This window comes from Phoenix dactylifera, chromosome 7 (assembly GCF_051530095.1).
Source record: "Phoenix dactylifera cultivar Ajwa chromosome 7, Ajwa_hap1_PhDact_Kaust_v1.1, whole genome shotgun sequence".
Taxonomy (NCBI): domain Eukaryota; kingdom Viridiplantae; phylum Streptophyta; class Magnoliopsida; order Arecales; family Arecaceae; genus Phoenix; species Phoenix dactylifera.
In genome coordinates this window covers 6162389-6182821 of record NC_143196.1, presented here as the reverse complement: position 1 = coordinate 6182821, position 20433 = coordinate 6162389, and the positions used below count along the sequence as shown (strand labels likewise).

The 20433-nt window shown below is 36.5% G+C and overlaps 1 protein-coding gene across 8 annotated transcripts in view; it reads left to right on the top strand.

Moving 5' to 3' along the window:
- MEE13 (myosin heavy chain-like protein) overlaps positions 1-20433 on the top strand; it is a 36636-nt gene that overhangs the window by 296 nt on the left and 15907 nt on the right. For 3 of the 8 annotated variants that reach the window (XM_039120459.3, XM_089924229.1, XM_089924231.1), the window contains exons 2-10: positions 71-118; positions 1860-1922; positions 3015-3108; positions 3200-3317; positions 3404-3442; positions 4666-4749; positions 4858-4919; positions 11006-11108; positions 12939-13088. In XM_039120459.3, coding sequence (XP_038976387.3) covers positions 103-118; positions 1860-1922; positions 3015-3108; positions 3200-3317; positions 3404-3442; positions 4666-4749; positions 4858-4919; positions 11006-11108; positions 12939-13088 — 729 coding nt within the window. In that variant the 5' untranslated portion in view covers positions 71-102. Of the gene's footprint in view, positions 1-70; positions 119-1859; positions 1923-3014; positions 3109-3188; positions 3318-3403; positions 3443-4665; positions 4750-4857; positions 4920-11005; positions 11109-12938; positions 13089-20433 lie in introns of all 8 variants that reach the window. The other 5 variants (XM_088701102.2, XM_008797430.6, XM_039120460.3 and 2 more) reach the window with 4 other exon arrangements.

The window sequence follows — 20433 nt, the reverse complement described above, 5'->3', positions numbered from 1 at the left end:
TAACCTTTTGAGATGGGGATTTTCATTTCTTTTTGTTCACTTGCATTTGAATCGATCTTTTTATGAGCAGATCAGCTCTCTTGCTGGAAGTTTTCTTCGTTTATGGATTTTTTGGAAGGTTTGCGCTGCGAAGTTATTAATGATTTTCTTTCGATATATTTCTTATCTATTGGCTTTGTTCTATTAACTTGTCGCTTGTTTGAACTGTAAATGGCTTGTTCTGGAAGTCTTTTGAATTGTTGGATGTATGTATTATAGCGTTTGTATCAATTTAGCCAATAAATTATTGTAGCATGTATTGGGTATGTTCGATCTCCTACGTGGAATCAAGGGATCAGGATAATTATATCGGGCTTGTAGATAGGCTGAAAATTGGGGAAAAAAAATCCAAATGACATCATTGAAGAGAATAAGAAGGAATTGTGGTTTCCTTTATAGTGAACAATCTCCTAAATAAACTTCAAATTGAAAATTAGATATTCTCTTAGCATCAAAAAAAAAGAAAAAGAAAATTAGATCTGCTCTTTTCTATCCTGCAATCCCATTTCTATCCTGAGGGAACAAACTGCTTGCGATCCTGCGCTTTTCTGTCCTACAATGTCTTGATCATTTGCCAGATTGCTACACCTCTTTCAGCATTATACAACTAAACAACTGCAAATGCATTTGCAATTGTCAATTACAAGCACCCACAAAAACAATTTTGGCAATTGCAAATATATATGTGGCATTTCTACTTGCACTGTAAGTTATGTTGGGAGCAAGTGGAATAGCAGGCAACCAAATAACCCCCAAGTACTTTAGGTGCACTACTGACCGTATAACAAGCACATCTTCAAAATTAACAATGATGTATTTTGAAAATTGGATATAATGTGGAGACATTAGTTTGCAATTGCTACATGATACTTTTTCTTTACTATGGAGTTGAAAGCTCAATGGACCAGATGTCTTCACACTTTTTCCTAGTACAGATGTTGACTCATCTCGAAGATGATATGTCAGGTTAGCAAATGAGTTGTTTTCTGCACAATACAATTAGTTTGACCATTTTAAGGAGGTTGTCATCGATCATAGAGACCTAAAGCTGATCAGTTTCCTTCAAGCAATGGTCATTAACAAGTTTTTGATCATTTGATCAGATTAGATGTCAGGTTGTTGATATATGATGTTTAGACTCTAGAGTATTTTACTGTATTGATATAGGATAAGATGATTGTACATCTTGATACACTGCATGAGAATTGATGTGAAACAGGTGATTTGGATGGATATCAAGCTTTTGTTGTTAGTTTGTATTTGGGACAGGAAGGAAACGTACTGTTGCTGTTGTTGAGCTAAAGTTTTTAGGCAAATAGTACTGTCAGCTGGGAGTTGCTCTGCTTTATTAATTTTTTTTCATCTATAGTTGATATTTTGCTTCAGGACAGGAAAGGAAACTACTTTTGTTTTTTTAGAGCTAAAGACTGTTTGAACAATATTGATTGCCATCTAGGTGTTGCTTTCTTCTGCATCTCTTTTCTTCTGTTTGTCTGATTAGATATTTCTGTAATGTGTATGTTTACTATGATCATTTGGGTTTGTTTAGAAACCCGTATCTTAGTTCATTCATGCCCAATTTTCTCCTCCTTCTATCTTTTTGCTACAAATACACACATGGCATATATGTTATATAATGATTCTATGGGTTTATCAATCAAAAGCTTGTTTGATCCATTTGTCCTGCTATGGTATTATTTAACTACAATTGCTAAATCATCAGGTTGGTTTGCTATTGGCATCGTATGACTGGTTTAAGTAATTTGCATCGTATTCTTGACATGAGAAAAGTGATTCTTTTTACATTTTTTTTTTGTCAGTAATGGATGAAAGAGGAAACAATGAGGAATCCTTGAGTTATCGTATTGAGCAACTTGAACGGGGTATTATTTCTTATACCCTTTTTATAACTATTATGAATTCTGTTTGTTGCGTGATTTACTTCTAATCTGGTTCTGCTATGGTGTGTCATTTTCAATGTTGTTATTGCTGACCACTATATATTTTTCTTTTGTTTCCGACAAAGTTGTATACAAGGCTTTAAGTCCCACCAAATACCATGCCGACAAGAAACTGAGACTCAAGACACATCCATGACACTAATTCTCCCTTGAACTAGGATGTCCTGATCATCGCAGTCTGTCTCTTAGGATGTGTTGGTCCCGTTGGGACAGACTGGGATGGACCGGGATGCTCTTTTTTTTTTATAAAAAAAAATTCTTTTTCCCCGTCTTGTTTGTTATCAGTAAGTTAACTATATCCGGCTCGTACCATCCTGTCATGGTACCGTACCATCTCAAAGCAAGCTAGGACTGGGCCCAGTACTGAGGTTTAAACCCTTGGTTGTATGTGTATCATTGCAATATGCGATATATCTATTTGTATAATTTTGCTGCAAACAAAGCCTTTCAGTGTTTGGGAACTTGCATCTTCTAGGAAATTTTAGAAACCCATATGCAAAACCGAAATATTTCACTTTTGGACTAACAAGAAGTTTGAACATAACTGTTGGGAACACATGAAACCCAGAAACAATGATGTTGAATAAATGTAAAATGTGTAAAAGATCATCCACTGAACTTTTGATTAACTAAAATTCAATATAAAGCAAATTTTCTATTGAAGTTATCGATGAGTACTGACTAGGGCTTTGTGCAAACCCATAGGCACAAAAAAAAAGGAAAAAAAGAAAGACGATGAAGAGTAAACCGTGTCTTCCATACTGTTATCATCTCATATAGGAGCCACTTAAGGTTCTGACCATAACTCTACACATTATAGAAATTGGTTGAAGTCTATCATCCATTCATACACATACATGTACACATGAGGCCAAAATGTAAGTATGACTATGACCGTGTTGCAGCCTGTCTCTTCATCCAAATGCTAGTTGCTCTGTTGCAGAGTACTAGTTGGTTTCTTTTGCATAGAATTGTTGATCATAAGTATCTATATTACCTATGTGTATTTTGCAGAACGTGATGAACTCAGGAAAGATATAGAGCAATTATGCATCCAACAAGCTGGTCCTAGCTATCTTCCTGTAGCAACTCGAATGCATTTTCAGAGGTGTGTTGATATTTATCAGGCCTACTAATCCACTTTTATTTTTCTGATTGACTTATTTCAAGAATAAACATTCGCTATAGTTAAATTAAAGCCCTATCAGGATTGCTGGTTTGGAACAAGAGATTGAGAGTCTAAAGAAGAAGTTAGCTGGATGCATAAGAGAGAAGCAGAATCTTCAAGAGGAGCTTTCTGAAGCTTATAGAATTAAAGTTTGGCTCAAACATCTTTGTTTATATGTCAGAATCCTTCTCTTTTTAAATTCTGTTATTTCATTCTTCTGTGCTGTAATTTTCAGAGCCAGCTTGCTGATCTGCATGGTGAGGAAGTTTCGAAGGTATCATATTTATGTTTATTTCTTTTAGCTACATATTTAAAACATTTGAAGTGAAATTTGACTCTGATTTTAGGTGTCTACTGAAAGTGTTGAATGCAATTGGGTTGCAGCACTGCATGCTTTCTGTTAGTGTTTCACCATATCATACTCATGCATTGTGGTGTATAAAAAGTATAGTTCTGAATTACCATGATGACAGAGGCAACAATGTCACAAAAAATTGAACTAGCAAACTGATTTAACTATTCAAGCTCTCCTATGTAGTTCTTCGAGATCTTGCTTTTGTACCACATTTCTTGTACCACATTCCTATAATTCCATCCACTACATCTTCAACTCTTTCACTATGTCATCTTGTTATGATTTTATATAACCATTGCAGCTTCCCTTTCGCATATTTCTTCATCCTAAGCATGTTTTTCTATATTTTGTAGTCATCCTGTGTTCTGCAGTATAAAAATTTAGCAAGTGGTATTGGAAAGAACAAATTTTTATTTGCAATATGACATAACCAGTCATCTCGCAAATGCATATGTGCTGCTTACTGGTGGCATATATCTAGCATTTTAAGTATCAACCTCCAATTAATACTCGTTTTATTTAGAAAGAACATAAAAAAAAGTTTTGTGAAAACTTAATCATAAGCATGAATACATTTACATTTATGAAAAAATTCGAGCAATTGTTAAGGTCAAACTCCAATAAGTTGAATCAGTGTTCATTTGGCTTCTCTTGGGCATATTCAATTTATTCTTGTGTTCATATACTTTAAATTGTGGATCTTTTGGCTTCAATTGGGCTAGATCAATGTGATAGCAAGAATGCAAAACAAGTTCAAACAAACCCATTCCTTTAGTGGTTCATTTTAGTCAGACTTTCCTGATGTTTTTGTATGAAATTTGCGCATTTTGGATGCAGACATGGATGTCTAATCACATCTGAAACAAGATAAAGCACTCCTAAACAATTCAATACTTGTTTTGGCATCCTAATTTCTTCCATGTATTTAATAATCCAAAATATATTGCGCACAGTGCTTCAGATCGGATGACAGTTGAAAATTAATGAGTCTGTAGGTATTGATTAGAGCAAAAAAGATTTATTTGAAATGATGTATTTCAGTTTGGTTACATTCCTTACTTATTTTTATTTACCTTCCTGAAATCATTGGTAAAAGGCTCTTCTCTCCAGTTTTTGAGTTAAATTTTGTTTTCCTGATGCAGAATAAAGAAGCAGAGAAGCAGGTGAAGTTCTTTCAGAGTTGTGTTGCTGCTGCATTTGCTGAGCGAGATCAAGCTTTGATGGAGGTTATAACTTCAAAATCGAGTCTAGCAATTTTACGGGTGTACGATAGTCTATGCTATCCTACTAATTCATCTTCTAGATGGTGTAATTTGTTATGTTTCTTTTAATAGTTTGAAAAGGCTAAGGAACAAGAGGAAGCTGTGTCCCAGAAATTAATTGATTTTCAGAAAAGGTATTTTTTCCCCTAGTGTATCTGAATTGAACCCAGATTAAGTTTCCACATCTTAAGGCATGCAATGTGATTACATTTTTCTAATTATTTATTATTATTTGTGAGCTAACTTTAATTAATGCTGGAGGTGCTTGAGAGGACAGGGGCTGCCTAGCTGAAGTATTGCGCATCAATTATATCTTAAGCCGTGGTGCCGTTTGGCATCACCTTTATTTTTTCTATTTTTAGAAATAATAATAAAATTTTGTTTTTGTTTCTTTTCTAATTTTAAACGTATTTGGTATAGATAATTATTTTTAAAAATAAACATATTGATGGTGATGGACATGGAGGTAGTTGTAGTGGAGATAGTGGAGGCAATAATGGTGTTGATGGCAAGTATGATGGTGGTATAGCGGAGATGATGATGATGGCAACAGTAGTGCGGCGGCGATGGGGAGGGTACCAATGATATGGTGGAGGCGATGGCTATGGTGGCTATGTGGTGGAAGTGGTGATGGTAGTGATAGTGATGATGATGATAGTAGTGGTGGAGGCACTAGCGATGTGGCAGAGTTGACAATAGCAGTAATTAGGGTCGGCGGAACCGCCCCGAATCAGACGGTTCCGGCTATTCCGAGCTGTACCGGTGACTCACTAGTACGGTTCCAGCTATTTCGAGCTGTACCTGTGGCTCACCGGTATAGTTCCGGCAACAGAAACAAAATCCATTGCCGGAGCTGGAGAAGGAGAAGAAAAGAGAGCGAGTGGGGAGGAAGGAAGAGGGAGAGGGCAGGACGCCAGCCTCCCTCCCTCTCTCTCCCTTTTTCTCTCTCTTTTTTCCTCTCTTCCACGGTTTGTGTACCGTCTTCTTTGTCGGTATAGGCCCGGTAAGGCCCGGTATGGCCCGTACTGACTCGTAACATCGGAAAACCAGTACGGGCATCAGGAAACCAGTACGGTGCCCGGTACCGGTTCCGCCGACCTTGACAGTGATGGTTTGGCGGTGGTACCTGTGGTGACAAGGGTGGCAGTGGTGGCAATAATGATGACAACAGTAGCGGTGGTGGTAGTTGTGGTGGAGGCAATGTTGGTGGTGGTTGTAAAAGCATGAGTTTCTTGTTTTTGAAGTATTGAAAGTAAGGATTTCTTATTTTTCATGTTTTCTACAAATAATGAAGCGATTTTTATAAAACAGAAAATAAAAATAGTACTAGCAAACATATTTTTTGTCTTAGTTTTTGTAACTTTATTTTTAAAAATAAAAAACAAGAAATAAAAGTGATGCTAAACAGCTGCTCAACTAAGTAGTTTTTTAGTTTTAAATCCTGTCTTAGATGTTAATAACACTACTTGAGGAAATGAAGAAAATGCTCTATTTATGCGGAGAGAAGCTATCTCGTTCATGTGTAGGCCATGGATATTTTCTTAATTAAAATCAAGAATTCCTGCATATGTGAAGCACTAGGAGAACGAACGTGTGTGGAGTCCTCTAGGAACATGGAGTGAGATTGATTTGCTAAAGACCATTCTGTCAGCATTAGTTGATGCATTGAGAGATATTGGTGTTTTTGGTGCCTTAGGGCAAGAAGACCAGGGCAACTGAAAGACAAAATTGTCAAGAAGGTCCAGTAAAGAGTTTAGGAAAGAAAGAAGTTGTGAACCGAATGACCATGATCACAAGAAGAATAACAGGAACTTAGCTCTCAAATAAATTACAGCTCATATATTCTCTAGAAAATTCCAAATAATATTTGTATGGAACTTGTGCACATACCCTGCATCGACGGAATGTAAGTGGTTGAATTCCTATATACTAGTTGAAACCCTCAAGTCAAGTTAAACCTTTTATTGGAGTAGATTAGACCTTGATTTTAATTAAACATAAATAATTTTATAAACCTTTAGCCTAGATCTCTAACACAATTACATAGTACACGAGCTTCCTGAGTATATCTCCCATTATTATAGCCTGTTATGATCGATAGTGTTCAATCTTGCCAGAAACCCCATAGATAGTAGGCACTACATGGTAAGGTGGCTCCAAAGCAAGGCTTATGCTCTATTTGGTTGCTGAGAAAATGAAAGGAAAATAAAATTTTTCTCTAGCGGAAAATAAAAGAAAGTCGACACTTTCCATTGTATTGTTGCAATAAGAAAATCAAGGAGAAAGTTGTCAAAAGGACTTTTTCTTAGTCGATTGGGATAACTTTTATCTTAATTAAATTGCCCACAATATTTTTTTTTCACTTTTTCTTTTTCAAAATTGCTACCACTTGGTGAGAGAAAATTTGAGTTGTTAGAGAAAATCTTGGCCCCAGATTCTCTCTCAACTTTTTTTTTTGAGTTTCCTTTCTACAAGCTAACGTTGAAAAAGAAGATTTTAGCATAACTTCTTTTCTTTCATTTTCTTGGCAACCAAATGGAGCCTTAAATAACATATGAGGTAAAATTGGGGATATGTGTCCAAAATTTGTGCCTGGATCAAGTCAGTTCAAATACAAAATGACAGATATTAACTCTCAATTTGGTTTGATATGCTAATCATGACCTAGGCTTGACCTATTACTTCTAAATTACAAGTGTGGTCCATATTCAGTTCTGGTGTGTAACATGGCACAATGTGGCAGTGGCGGTAGTAATAATATTGATTTATTACTATTCCATATTGTGAATTTTTTTTTTTTTAAGATTCATGTCAGTGTCTTTAAAAAGAACCCAGTGATTCATATATTTTTCCTTTAACCCTTCAAAGGAGGTGATGCACTTTTCTTGAACATACACACAGAAAATAGAGAGTGAACGAATAACATAAATTGTGGCACATTTATCAATTTATGAAAATTTCAAGCTAATAGTGATGGATCATCAAGGGGTATGATCTGAGCCAGTTGTAGTGTCTCTTAATCTAGTATGAAGAAAATAATTTATAATATCTGTAGTGACCTTTACAAAACCAGTTACTTGATATGTGCATTTCATGTGCTGCTGTGGCAGTGTTAAATTATTGATCATTACACAAAATAAGAAAGAAATGATGGCAAAAGTTCCAATTCGTGCAAATTTCTCCATTTAATAGGATCATAATCAATCAATAGACTTTCCATCCTATTGAATCAGTCAAGTATGTTGTGTGTGTCAAACTCATCGGGTTAGAAGCATCTATTAAGTACTCTTTTAGATATATTTAATTTGCATTTTATGTGCCATCTCGTGCAAATCAATGCTAAAGGAATGAATAACCCTAACTAACAACTTGGAGGAACATTGTTTAGTGCCTTAGTGATCACAATTAGGGGAAGATGGGGTGCCCAGGTGGCAGGTTCAACAATAGCGACAAAATTTCATGTGGGCTAAATCCTTTTTTGGATATTTGTGTGGGTTGTTCTTTAGTAGCACTGATGTGATGAAGAATTATATGAATGTCAGCCTCTGCACTTCTCCACCTGTTTTGCTGCTATAAACTCCCATAAGAGTAAATATACTTCTTTGTTCAGTTATTCCTCTCTTTAAAAGGAAAAACATGAAAAGTGGATTAGTCAAAACTGGAGCAGTGAGAGCACAGGAATTCGCATGGCCAGATCTGGTGGAACTTCTGAAGCAGGCCCTCAGAGTGAGACAAAGGCAATAGTAGAAGAAAATATAAGGCAAGAGGCCTGGAGAGTTGGGTCACTTGGAAAGTTCATCATCAAGATTTCAAATACTGGTATAGTTTTTTTTACTGAAATGGTATGGTACCGGGTACAGATACGCTTTGTACTGGTGCTGGAGATCTGCCAGAATGGCATGGTATTGTTCATACCATCCCATTCCGATTGTACTTGAAACCTTATTTGTCACAATTGGCTAGGGAAAAGGCCCGTCACTGGCAAAAGCCACTGGTCAGCTAAAAAACAAGAAAACCTGCTGATAATTGGCCTTTATATTAGGTATTGGAATGTGACACACTGTTTAGAGATTTGTTGAAGGAGAAATGCTGCTGACTGGTAGACTAGAACTGCTGTGCAGCAGTGCTTATTAATCCAGCTGATATATTAGGGATATGGTTAAGAATTAAGATATTTTGTGGCATTTGTGCCTAATTTGACTCTTAGTCGATAAACATCTAATTCTTTTTGTTATCCATATAGATGTTTACATTGATGCAAATGCAGAACATGAGTTTCTAGAAGAATAATAATGCTTCCTACAACCGATAAGGTGTTTATTATTAAACCTGATATGCATTATTGACCATTCTGCTATTAGCTTTAGCTTTTGGGTTTAGTTTGTTAGTTAACATTGTATCTGAGCCTAGGTTTGCTGGAGGTCACAAGTTCAAATCCTTTCTATGGTAATTATTATACCGGTTATTATCTTGACTCATTTTAGTCGTTATGTTTGTTATCTCGACTCATTTCAATCATTGTGCTCCTTCCACGTGTGTGGTCCAGGTTGTGCGTGAAGGGGTGGTGGGGTGTTAAGCCTTTACCTTGCTGACACTTCGCCTAATCCCTATCAAACTTCAACTTTTGGGATCAGTTTGTTAGTAAACAGTTATAGAAGGGCTCCAACATTCCATTTGATTGATTAAATGAAGATGAAATATATCGCAGCCAGCAAGCCACATAATTTGCTTTTAAAGGTTATAAATATGGCATGAATTTTGTCTCAACCTTCAATTATAGTGTCACTTTCAATGGCCAATATTTAGTGAAGAGAACGATGATATAAATTTTTGACTAAAATTAATTTATATGTATTTATTTATTCTCTCTTTTGTATCTGTGAGGATGGTGGGGTTGGGTGGGGGATTTTTCTTGCTTTGTTATTCCATTGAATAGTGGCACCATTTGACATATTATTTTAGGGAAATAATTGCTATATTTATTCATGTAATATAAAAAAATGGTATTGGCCAGTTGTTCAAAAAATGATCTTCTATCCTCACTTATCGTGGAAGCTGGAATAGCCATGATATAAAGTTAATCAGTTATCTGGCATCAATAATGACTTCCTTCATAGAGTTGTATTATTGGAGATGCTCATTATTGACTCTGATCAATGATTATAAAATTTTAGGAGGTACACCTAGATAATCTAGGTCATAAGTCTTGATTCCCAACCTCTTAATACTTTAGGCTCGATCCTTCCTCTAAACAAATTTACTGAGATTGTCAAAAAAATTTTGAATGAAATAAAGATGACCTGAAAATGAGCTGCCGCCACAAGTTCATGTATCAATCTTGCCACAACTTGAACACCCCTCAGTTTGCAATGCCAATTTATTATTCTTTTCGTTATTAGACAAGCTTCCCAAATCCTCATAAGCTATTATTCAGGGAGTTTCTTGTCATTAAATTGAAGTATATCTCTTTGCTAACTTGCTTCTACTAAATAGGTCGCTTGTTTTGCAGCCACCTGGGTAGAGTAAGACAAAACACTGAGAAAAGGGCCTTCTACTCCTTTTGCAACCAGAAGCCTGAGATGCAAAAGATCAATATTTCCTTTTCTAGGAAGCAGAGACAATAATTAAATCCATGTTTTATAGCTTTGTTTCTCAGAGAGCATATAACTCTTGCATACTGTTGATTCAGGATTTTAACTGCACTATATTGATACATCAAAGAAGATGCACTATCCATTCAATGCTTGTATATGTCTAAACGTTCAATGCATTCAATGCTTATGTATGATACTATGTGTGCTATATGTTTAAACTTTAGAATGATACTATGCTTTATACGTTTGAGATTCAGTTTCTTTTCAATAGGATTGCATATTGCAATATTATACATCCTTTTGTCCCTGTTTGTGTGAACTGTTGCATTTTTTATATGAATCTTAAGGTGCAAGTGTGTCTACAGAAACAGTGTTCTGCAGTTTCTTCTTCCCATTATATCTTTTTATTTAGAGAATCTCGATTCCAGCACTTCATAACAAATATTTGAATGTGCAAAAGATGTCATATAGAATTTGTTATTTATTATAGTTTAAACTTTAAAATAAGGCCTTCTAAAAATTTATCATCTAGCTGTTCCTGCTTCTCTAAAGTGTCATGTTTACTGCTGTCTAGTGCCAAAAATGTTCATACATCTTTTAATCATGTGGAATTTATTATCTGGCAGAGTAGAGGAACTTGAATTGGCGTACCTTGATGAAAAGAAACTTAGTGCTTCCTTAGAGCTGGAATTAAGTGAATTGCAAAAGAAAAATGAATCCTTTGAGAAGGTAGATATGTGATCTCACTCCTTTTTATTATATTGATAGTCATCTTAGTTCATCATCCATTATATTCTTCTTTCCTTCCATAAATTGTCTGCACATGGTAATATGAACGCCAGACATGCCGATGCATAATATTCTTATTTTTTGTTTTTGCATGTTAGTGTTCCTTGGTTTTGAAAAGCTTGAAATAACATTAGAGGCTTCGCTAAATAATTGACAGCCTTCAAGTTCTTGTAATTTTGGTTCAAGTATTTGAAATCCATGTCGATTAAGAGGCTTTCTGAATTTGACATGCTCTAAGAGCGTTGCTTATCCAGCAGATGGTGGAATTATGTTACAGTTCATTGGTTGATGATTTTAAATCAAAAGGTATTTTAGAATGCTCAACAAAGCTTTCATGATATGCTAGGGGTACTAAAGATGCTCTCATTCTTGAAAAACATAGGCTACTTTCATTCGTTGGTTTATGGATGATTTTGAAATATGATGACATGTACTATCGAATTTGCCCCTCCAACCAAAGGGCATCTATCTTTAATCCATTTATTTCTTGTTAAGGAAAGCACCCACATAGCTCTAGATTCATTCTGAGATGTTACTTAGGTAAAGAAATTGAACTAATTATTTCATTGATGGGGACTTTGCCCTGCTTTAAATGTTCTGGGAGATATCAGTATTCCGTCCTTTAGTAGTACTAGTGACCTTATCTGGTGAGAGCTTAAAATGACTTAAGCATGAAACTGTCAAGTGTTTGTAGGCATTCTGAATCACTTAGCTTTAGGCTTCCATAACAAAAATTAACCAAAAGGGCATTGCCGTGATACATCCCTAGGGCTGTCATCCACAATATCCATCTATATGCAGATGGTCAGGCACAATTATTGGTATTGAAAGATTATAAATGTTAAGCAGCAAGGGAGAACTGAAATTAGAGGGTATGCCAAGAGGACCTTGTATACATAAAACAACATACATAAGCATACTCAAATTCATACACATGGTGCAGGTTCACTATACAAATGTTGGCAGGTTGCAGAGGTTTATGCCGTCCAACTTACCTGAATACCTTTTTGTTCCTTTTTCCTGCTTCCTAAAAGGCATAGATATTCTTCTAATTTAACTTGGTTTTTAATCGCATGTGCTAGCGCTCATGATGACATGTTCAATGCCGAATTGAATTACAATAGTATATTAGTATCCTTATCCCTTTTAAGTATAAACGAATATAGGAAGGTTTTTAAACTTTCAACTTTTAAGGTAATCCAGGTGGTGTTTGCAGATATCTCCAATATGCTTTTTTTTTACTGTGCAAACCTGCTGTTCCACATTATGGACAGACACAACACAGATTAAGAGAGAACATGTGTTATAAGCTGGTAACTATGGACAGACACAACACAGATTAAGAGAGAACATGTGTTATAAGTAGGTAACTATGTATGCATATGCCAGTCAATCATGGAATAATCTGTTGACCAACATAGCTGAATAATATATTATTCAAAATATTGTGATTATAACATTTTATACGAGTCTTTTGATGCATGACTTGGTCTTTTAGTTTAAAAATGCATGGTTAAATAGAAAGAGATCTATTACCTGTCAACTTTTCGAAGAACAAACCAAACGAACAACAGAACTCTGGACCAATAAGCGAATCCTAAATTTAGAGTCTTGATTTTATAACCTCCATAATTTTTTTTAACTTTATCTCCTCTTTAATACATATGATAAACCACTTATGAGGCTTTAATCATCTGTTCATGCTTATACTCTAGTAAGTTCTTATCCTCAGATAACCAAATTTTAAGTCAATTTGTTTTCCTTTTTCAGGTTATTAATAAGTTTTATGAGGTTCGTGAAAGAGACACTGGTTCTTCCACAGATAGTACATTGCAAGACAGGTGCTCATGCCTGCTTAATGATCCCTCAGACAACTGGATTTTCAGCAGTGATAGTAAAACCTCCACTTCGAAGTACATTGTAAACTTAACATCCCGTTCATTATGTGATTTTTGTTCATTTTAGAATTTATACATTTTGTTGTGTACCTCTCAATCATTTTTTATTGTTATATAATTAGGAATTAATTGAAGTTTGTGCAACAGGATGCTCTCTACACTTTTCATAGTTTCTGTTTCTTGCCATTCTGCTTGGTTAGAGTTCAAATTTTATATATTGGGGATCCCTATAACAAAATTGTACAGAGTCCTACTAATTTTTCATTCTATATCATTCTCAATCTTTTATCTTGAGCATGTAAAATTGGATCTTGGATGTTATTTAGGGTTTTAATTCTGATAGTTTAGCTAGGGACGTGGACGGTGGTGTGGAGTTTCATGCATTTATTTTGGAAACCAGTCAAGAATATGAAAAACAAAACAATCAGGAAAAACAAAGGAAACATATAATAAGTTCACATTTATAGAAACAATGTCAACTTGTCAAGGATATTTGGCTTATGCATGCGTTATGGTTTAGCATTGCATAAAAAAAGGGTTTTGGTATAAGACATATAGTACATGAAATAAATCCCCTACATGTAGTGGAATTCTTAAAAGTTAGAGATATTGCACCTTTAAATTATTTTGTTTTTCTAAAAACTAATCTGATCATTTCAATGTATTTGACCTTAAAAATTCTCCTAAAAATTCTCCAAAGAATCAAAATAAATTGTGTTTGATGCAAGGATTTAAGTATGGACTGGTGCTAGCATTAGTCGGGACTAGGTCAATATGGTAACAGGTTGCTCCAGTACCGGCATAGTATGTTGTGGCATTCCAATATCATCCTAAGACCTTTTTATTTTTCCTTTTTATATTTGTTTTTCCAGTGCTTATTGGTTGTTTAGGGTTGTAAAGCCTTGTTTAGATCCTATATTCGGGCTAAGGGGGTTTTATGGTTCATGATTGCATTGATGATCTAAGGTTTTTCCTCTTCTTCCCCTCTTTCTCCTTCTCTCTTTCCTCTATTGGAATTCCAACAACAAAAGATGGTAAGCGTTGCCTTCTGACTATGCCCTAGTTGGTAGTTGTGGGATGTTTTGTGCTGGCTGTCTTTCTTGGTAATAGTTGATACCTTCGGTGCCAACTAGATCGGCTCCCTTCTAAGAGGATTGGGTTCTCGAATGTGGAGCAGGACCTAGTCAGTCACCAGTCCAATCTAGTGGTATATATTGGACTAGTCTTGAACCAGTGGTCCGGTACAAAGGGTCTCTGTATGTCCCAGTGGCTATGAACTTAGCTCAAACAACATGTATTATGCTGGGTTGGATTGTGTGCAAACTGGGCCGAGTTGCTTGCTTCCACTTGGTTTGAGTGGCGTAGCTATAATCCACGCCCCTCGACCAATATTTTCATCATGTGGAGGTGGGAAGGGGAGTAAGAAGTAGTGCAGAACTCGTATAAGTGCCAGATTTATGCTGTTTGATTTAATATAAGGCACACAAATATGTCATTGTAAACAGATGAAGGTAGCACCAATTTAGGACAAATCAAGAGAAGGATAACTTAGATGTACAACATAGGCTGAGGGATATACCGGTACAAAGGAGTAATTTGATACATATAGAAGAAATGGAGAGGGGTAGAGGTGGACTAAAGTTCACATGAGATGAAGTAGTAACGAAGGACTTGGTATCTCAACATCTTTCAAAAAGTATGACCGTAAATAGTGGAATGGAGGAAAGTTTCAGGTAGCCGACCCCAACAAGTTTGGGATCAAGTGTTAGTTGAGTTGAGTTGTATGTATGAAATTATGTGTTACACCATAATGTACATGTTCAATAATGAAAAGCTTTTGCACAAATAGGATAGAATGTTTGGAGCATTTAAATCACCGCACTTACCTTATTTTCATGTACTAGTTATAATTCACATGCACCTTTGTTACAAATAATGCCAGTATGCCACAACTGCTCAATAAAGCAATTTACAAATAAACCTATTGAACAATCAAACCCTTCGAGTTCCAACAATTCTACAAAAACCGTAATATCAAAACGTTACAGGTAAAGCTACAATAGCAAGGTCGGGTCCAACTAAATTTAGCATCTTACTCTTTGCATACATCCCTGTCTCAACCCATCATCTCCTGAACTCCTTGCTCTAAAAATAGAAAGAAGAACTGGGAGCTGAAAAGCCTAGTAAACAACCAACCCTGACCAGTGATCAAGCAAGTATAACAAAATAAACTTTGAACAATTTATGGATTCATGATACAGAATAACTTATTTAATAATATAGGGTTTCTATAATCAAAATTATACATTTAATTCCAAAGAACTGTATATAAATCATTTTTCAATCAGTATTCCAATTAAGGTATGCTGAATCGACCCGTACCGAACCGATTTAGCCTTACAAATAGGGACCGGAACCAAGCGGTACCGGGCTAGAACCAGCCGGAACCAGCTGGAACTGGCCGGTACTAGATGCGTACTGGACGGAACCGGAAGGTTCCGTTCGGTACGGATAGGAACCGGTGCCAACCGGTCGGTTCGCATCGATTCGCCACAGTGCGTCGTGCGCACTTCGCACCGGTTTGCCACAATGCGTCGTGCGCACTAGGGGCAACGCGCGTGGGCTATTTTATGCAGACCGGTTCAGCGTCTGGTAGGCGACCGGTACGCCTACCGGTACCGGTTTAGCATACTTTGATTCCAATTATAATTCCAAGGAGTATTTTTATAAGCCATTGCCAAAACCAAAATATCTTATGCAAGATTTTCAATAAGCAATTTATCTCACTTTCTGGAATAGTTTATCAATTAAGACAAAATAAAAGTGTTAACAAGGTTAGGATTTTCATATTTGATATTTCATCAAGTATTTCCAAATGGAGGCAGCGGGGATTCGACTTCCCCTGGGGGTAGGGAGGAAGTTGATCGTAGATTATCAATAAAGATATGAGTATACGAACTATTTTCCAAACCAATATTTCACATACAATTCCAAAGGGCAATTTATAAATCAGATTCCAAAACCAATATATCATTTATACAAATATTTCTAACAATATATCACTTTTTCCAAAGAAACTATTTTCTAAATCAATATTTCATATGTAATTTCAATAAACAATTTATAAAGTTTTTTCAAAGCCAGTAATTAACAACTTACTAATCTATGAGACTATGGCCACATTATTCCTATGGCAAGGCCCAAACTACCACATATAAATTTATAAATAGGTCCAAAGTACTGCATTTAAATACTTGCAGAGTAAGTCTAAAGTATTGCACTTAATCCCTATGGAGTAGGTCCAAAATACCAACTTAACCCTTGCAGAGTAGGTTCGAAGTATCGCATTTAACCTCTAAGGAGTAGGTCCATGGTAATCAAGTTCCGGAACGATCAAAGGGCCAATGTATAACCTTCATTGGTACGTCCACTATGTAGCCAGACTGAGAATCCAAAGCAAACACACAAAATCCATTTTTTACGAATATAATTTTATCTTATTTTTCAATTTATGAAGAGGGCTCGACAATTTACTAAATTCTAAGTTATACATTAGTATCGAAGAATTTTCAATATTTGACATACATGCATCATTTTCATAGAAGTATTTCAAACACTTCAAAAATGCATGGTCCAAAGTTCATATAGAGATTTCGAATTATCCAATATTTTCAGAAAACATGACATAAGTCATAACTATGAATGCACATGGATTTCAAAGATATTTTAGTGTTTCAATGACATAAGAATCACTTGCTTGATTCAATGTACAGGTACACAAAGCAAACTATAAAATTTTCTAAGCATTTTTCAATAATTATCATAAAGATTTATTTTAAAGTTATATAGTTAAAAACTTAAAATACCATGGTTAGGTTGAGGTTACTTACCTTCTCGTGCAAACTAAAAATCTTGCAAATTTCTCAAACACCTCAAAATCTACCTAAAATAAGATAGTAGGGAATTAAATGCTAGTTTTCATTTATCCACTCTTTTATGCATGATTAATTTTAGATTTTTCGACTTCCAGTTTAAATCACTACTAACTGATCCAATTAAAAATTTTGTTTCTACCTACGGGAAAATCTTGAAATCACCAAATCTTGTAATTAAGAAGTACACTCATCCCACAACTACCATAGAATATTTTAGGGGATAATTCTACATTTAAGTAGTGCAATAATTAACCTGAAGTTAGGGCTTCATAAATCGCCCTTTTCTGTAGACAACTATAATAATATAGCAATTTTCTATACTTTACTTATGAATTAATACTTGAAATTTTTCATATCCAAGGAAATACATTTTTAGTACAATTTCACCAAAATCATACCAAGACACCATGTATGAGTAAGGTTCTCATCAAATACAAAGCTAGTATTTTGTTTGCCCTCTCTGCACATCAAAGGCTAGCTCGATGATTTAATTGACCAAGCTAATATCCTAAAAAATTCTCAAATTTTACAGGTTTATTGATCCATGAATTAACAACTTTCAATTAAAATTTTAAATTAAATTACCGAACCAAGTTTAGGATATAATTTTTTGATTGGAATACAACAGAACTTGTTCGCCTAAAACACAAAAAAATTCTTACTTTCCTCTGATCCATTGCTACCCAATATCTCTAAAATTTTAGAAATTAAACATTACGTTAAACCAAGGTTCGCCATCTTGGTACCAGACCCCGTAATGGTGCCACATTAGCATAGTATCAGTACGGTATGGTACGGAGTTTTTTAGGCATACCGAGTCTCAGTACGCTATCCGTATCGGATACTGATACTGAATCGGTATGGTACTCTTTGTAACGCCTGGTTTGGGCTGATACAGTGAACCATACTTTAAAGCCTTCAATATTTAGTCATATAGCATTAAAAATTTGATTTAAGAAAATGATTGGGGTCTTACCTTGATGATGGCTTCAATTGCTTGGCTTTTTTGTGATCTTTTTCTCCTCCAAAGCACTAGCCTCAGATCATCAATGAGGCCGCAAATTAGTAAGGGAAATAGAGGCTGAGAGGGGGAAATAAATGAGGGGGAAGAGAGAGAGAGAGAGAGAAGGGAGAAGGGAAGGAAAGAGTGCAAGAGAGAGGGGGGAGATAGATGAGAAGATGAGGCAGTGGAAGAGAGGGCTTGGAGCCTTCCCACCAAGGTTCACCAAATCGGTACCAGAGGGGGTACCAGCCGGCAATCGTTCGGTACCATTTGGGTCTGTATCGTGCCTTTCTAGTGCGTACTAACATAATGAGAGCCAGAGAGGGAGAGAGGGAGAAAAAGAGATAGGAGGGAGGGAGGAAGGGGGAGGGTGAGGGAAACCTTAACCCTAAACTGATCCAGAGTGAGGGAGGGAGGGAGGGAGGCGGAGGGTGAGGGATATCCTAACCTCGACCTGAGAGAGAGGGAGAGAGGGAGGGAAGCAAGGGGCCGAACCATCGTGAGTTGGCCAGGAGGGGCGAGAGGGGTGCAGTGCTTGTAACAGAGGGTTGAGAGGTGCTCTCTAAGAGTTTTCCGAGCCCGAAGGGGGGGCAATCTCTCGATTTATTCGAGCCGGGGGGGAGGGGAGAGTCAGATCATGAGGGAATTTGGCCATCCTTGAATTAAATGCTCGAATCATGCTAGTTCCTGACCAGTCTGCTTCAATATGCTCCGAACCGGCTAGTTCGGCACATTTGGCAAACCCTGCCTCCCACATCCTCCACATAGAGAGAAAGAGAGAGATGAAGAGAGAGATGGACGATGAAAGTGAGGCTGAGGTGGGGGAGAGAGACGGGCATCGATGGGGAGTTGATACATGTGAGAGGGAAGGAGCATGAGATGGTAAGAAAACAAAGGGTGCAGACCTTGTTTAAAGAAGAATGGCAGTGCTATAGACGGGCCTGATAAGGCCCGGGCTTTGGGTCATGGATCATGGGCCGTGGTATCACACAAGTGAGAGTAAATCTTGGTGACTACAAGAGAGATTGGTACGTATATAATCAAGCAATAAACAAATGACCAATATTTTCTTTATCTCTTTTTCTGAAAGAAGCATAGGATTCTGCTATATGAAATTTTTGGAACAGCCCATTGACTTCACTGAACATTACATAGAATTCTGTGTTGAGAAAACAACATCAATTAGAAATGAAGATGGATAAAGGAGGATGAATTAGACCAACTTAAGAGCAAAGCTAATTAATATTATATGGGGTTTCTAACTCTGCCCATTCTCATCTTAAAATATGCCTGCCATGGATTTCTTGAAAATTATTTAAACCTTGGTCTTTGTTTCTTTCAAGTTCGGCTGTCAAAGATTCTCTCTTCCAAAAAAGAGCTGTTTACTTCCTTTTTCATGTTAAATTTAGGATTTTGTTATGACATTTTTACTTGTGATCCGTTACATAATTTTTTTTAGTGATGGGCTTTGGATGAATATTGAAATAAAAAAGTTCTTATGCTGTCAGCTTCATCTTTGGGGAAAAGTTAGGATTTTGATTTTTGGATTTTGATGCATGATTCGTTCCATGATCTTTCTGATGGATTGTTGATGAATGTTGAAAAAATCCAAATGCATCTTGTTTTATTTTGCCCGTTCCCTAGAGTGATATGCTTTTATGCAATTGTTATTGCTAAGCCATCTTACTCTATGTGATATTTTTGCTGTCTTTAAACATTTACATGTGATATTTGTTTCTTAATTTATTTGAATGGGACTATACTTAAATAGGACAAACTTATGCTATGTTGATCCTTGATCTAGAATCTTGGTGGCTTAATTGGTAAGATGACGTTCATATGCTCACTAATATCTGGGAGGTTATTCTTCCCAATAAATTAGGTTAACCAAGGCTAGAGGGAATCCATCCCATCGAGACACTTCTAACCATTGGGCATGTTGGGGTAGGGTTTTAGATTCCATATAATCGAGACTTTTAATTGGACGGGAGTTGGAGTGCAGGAGATTCCATGAGTTGGGGGAGGATCTTTTTTTGGGGCATGCTAAAAGTTAAATAAACCCACATTTAGTGGTAGATAGGGCCAAGCCTGTGACCAAAGTTTGTTGAACTGGTACCGAGGCATGTGCCAACCGACGACTGATTCAATACGGTATTAGTACGTATCGTACCGAGCCAAGGCATAATGAACTAGGGAGAGAGAGGGAGAGAGGGGAGAGGGAGGAAGAGATAGGAGGGTGGGAGGACGAGCGAGAGAGAGGGGGCTTACGGCATAGTGGGAGAGGGAGGAAGAGTGAGGGAGGAAGGGAGAGGGAGGTGGGAGGAGAGAGGCAAGAGCATACCTCATTGGTGGTGGCAGAAGGAACCTTAACCCTAATCTCGATTGCGGCTGGCGATGTTAGCAAGGGCCCCATGGCATCGATTGAGGGC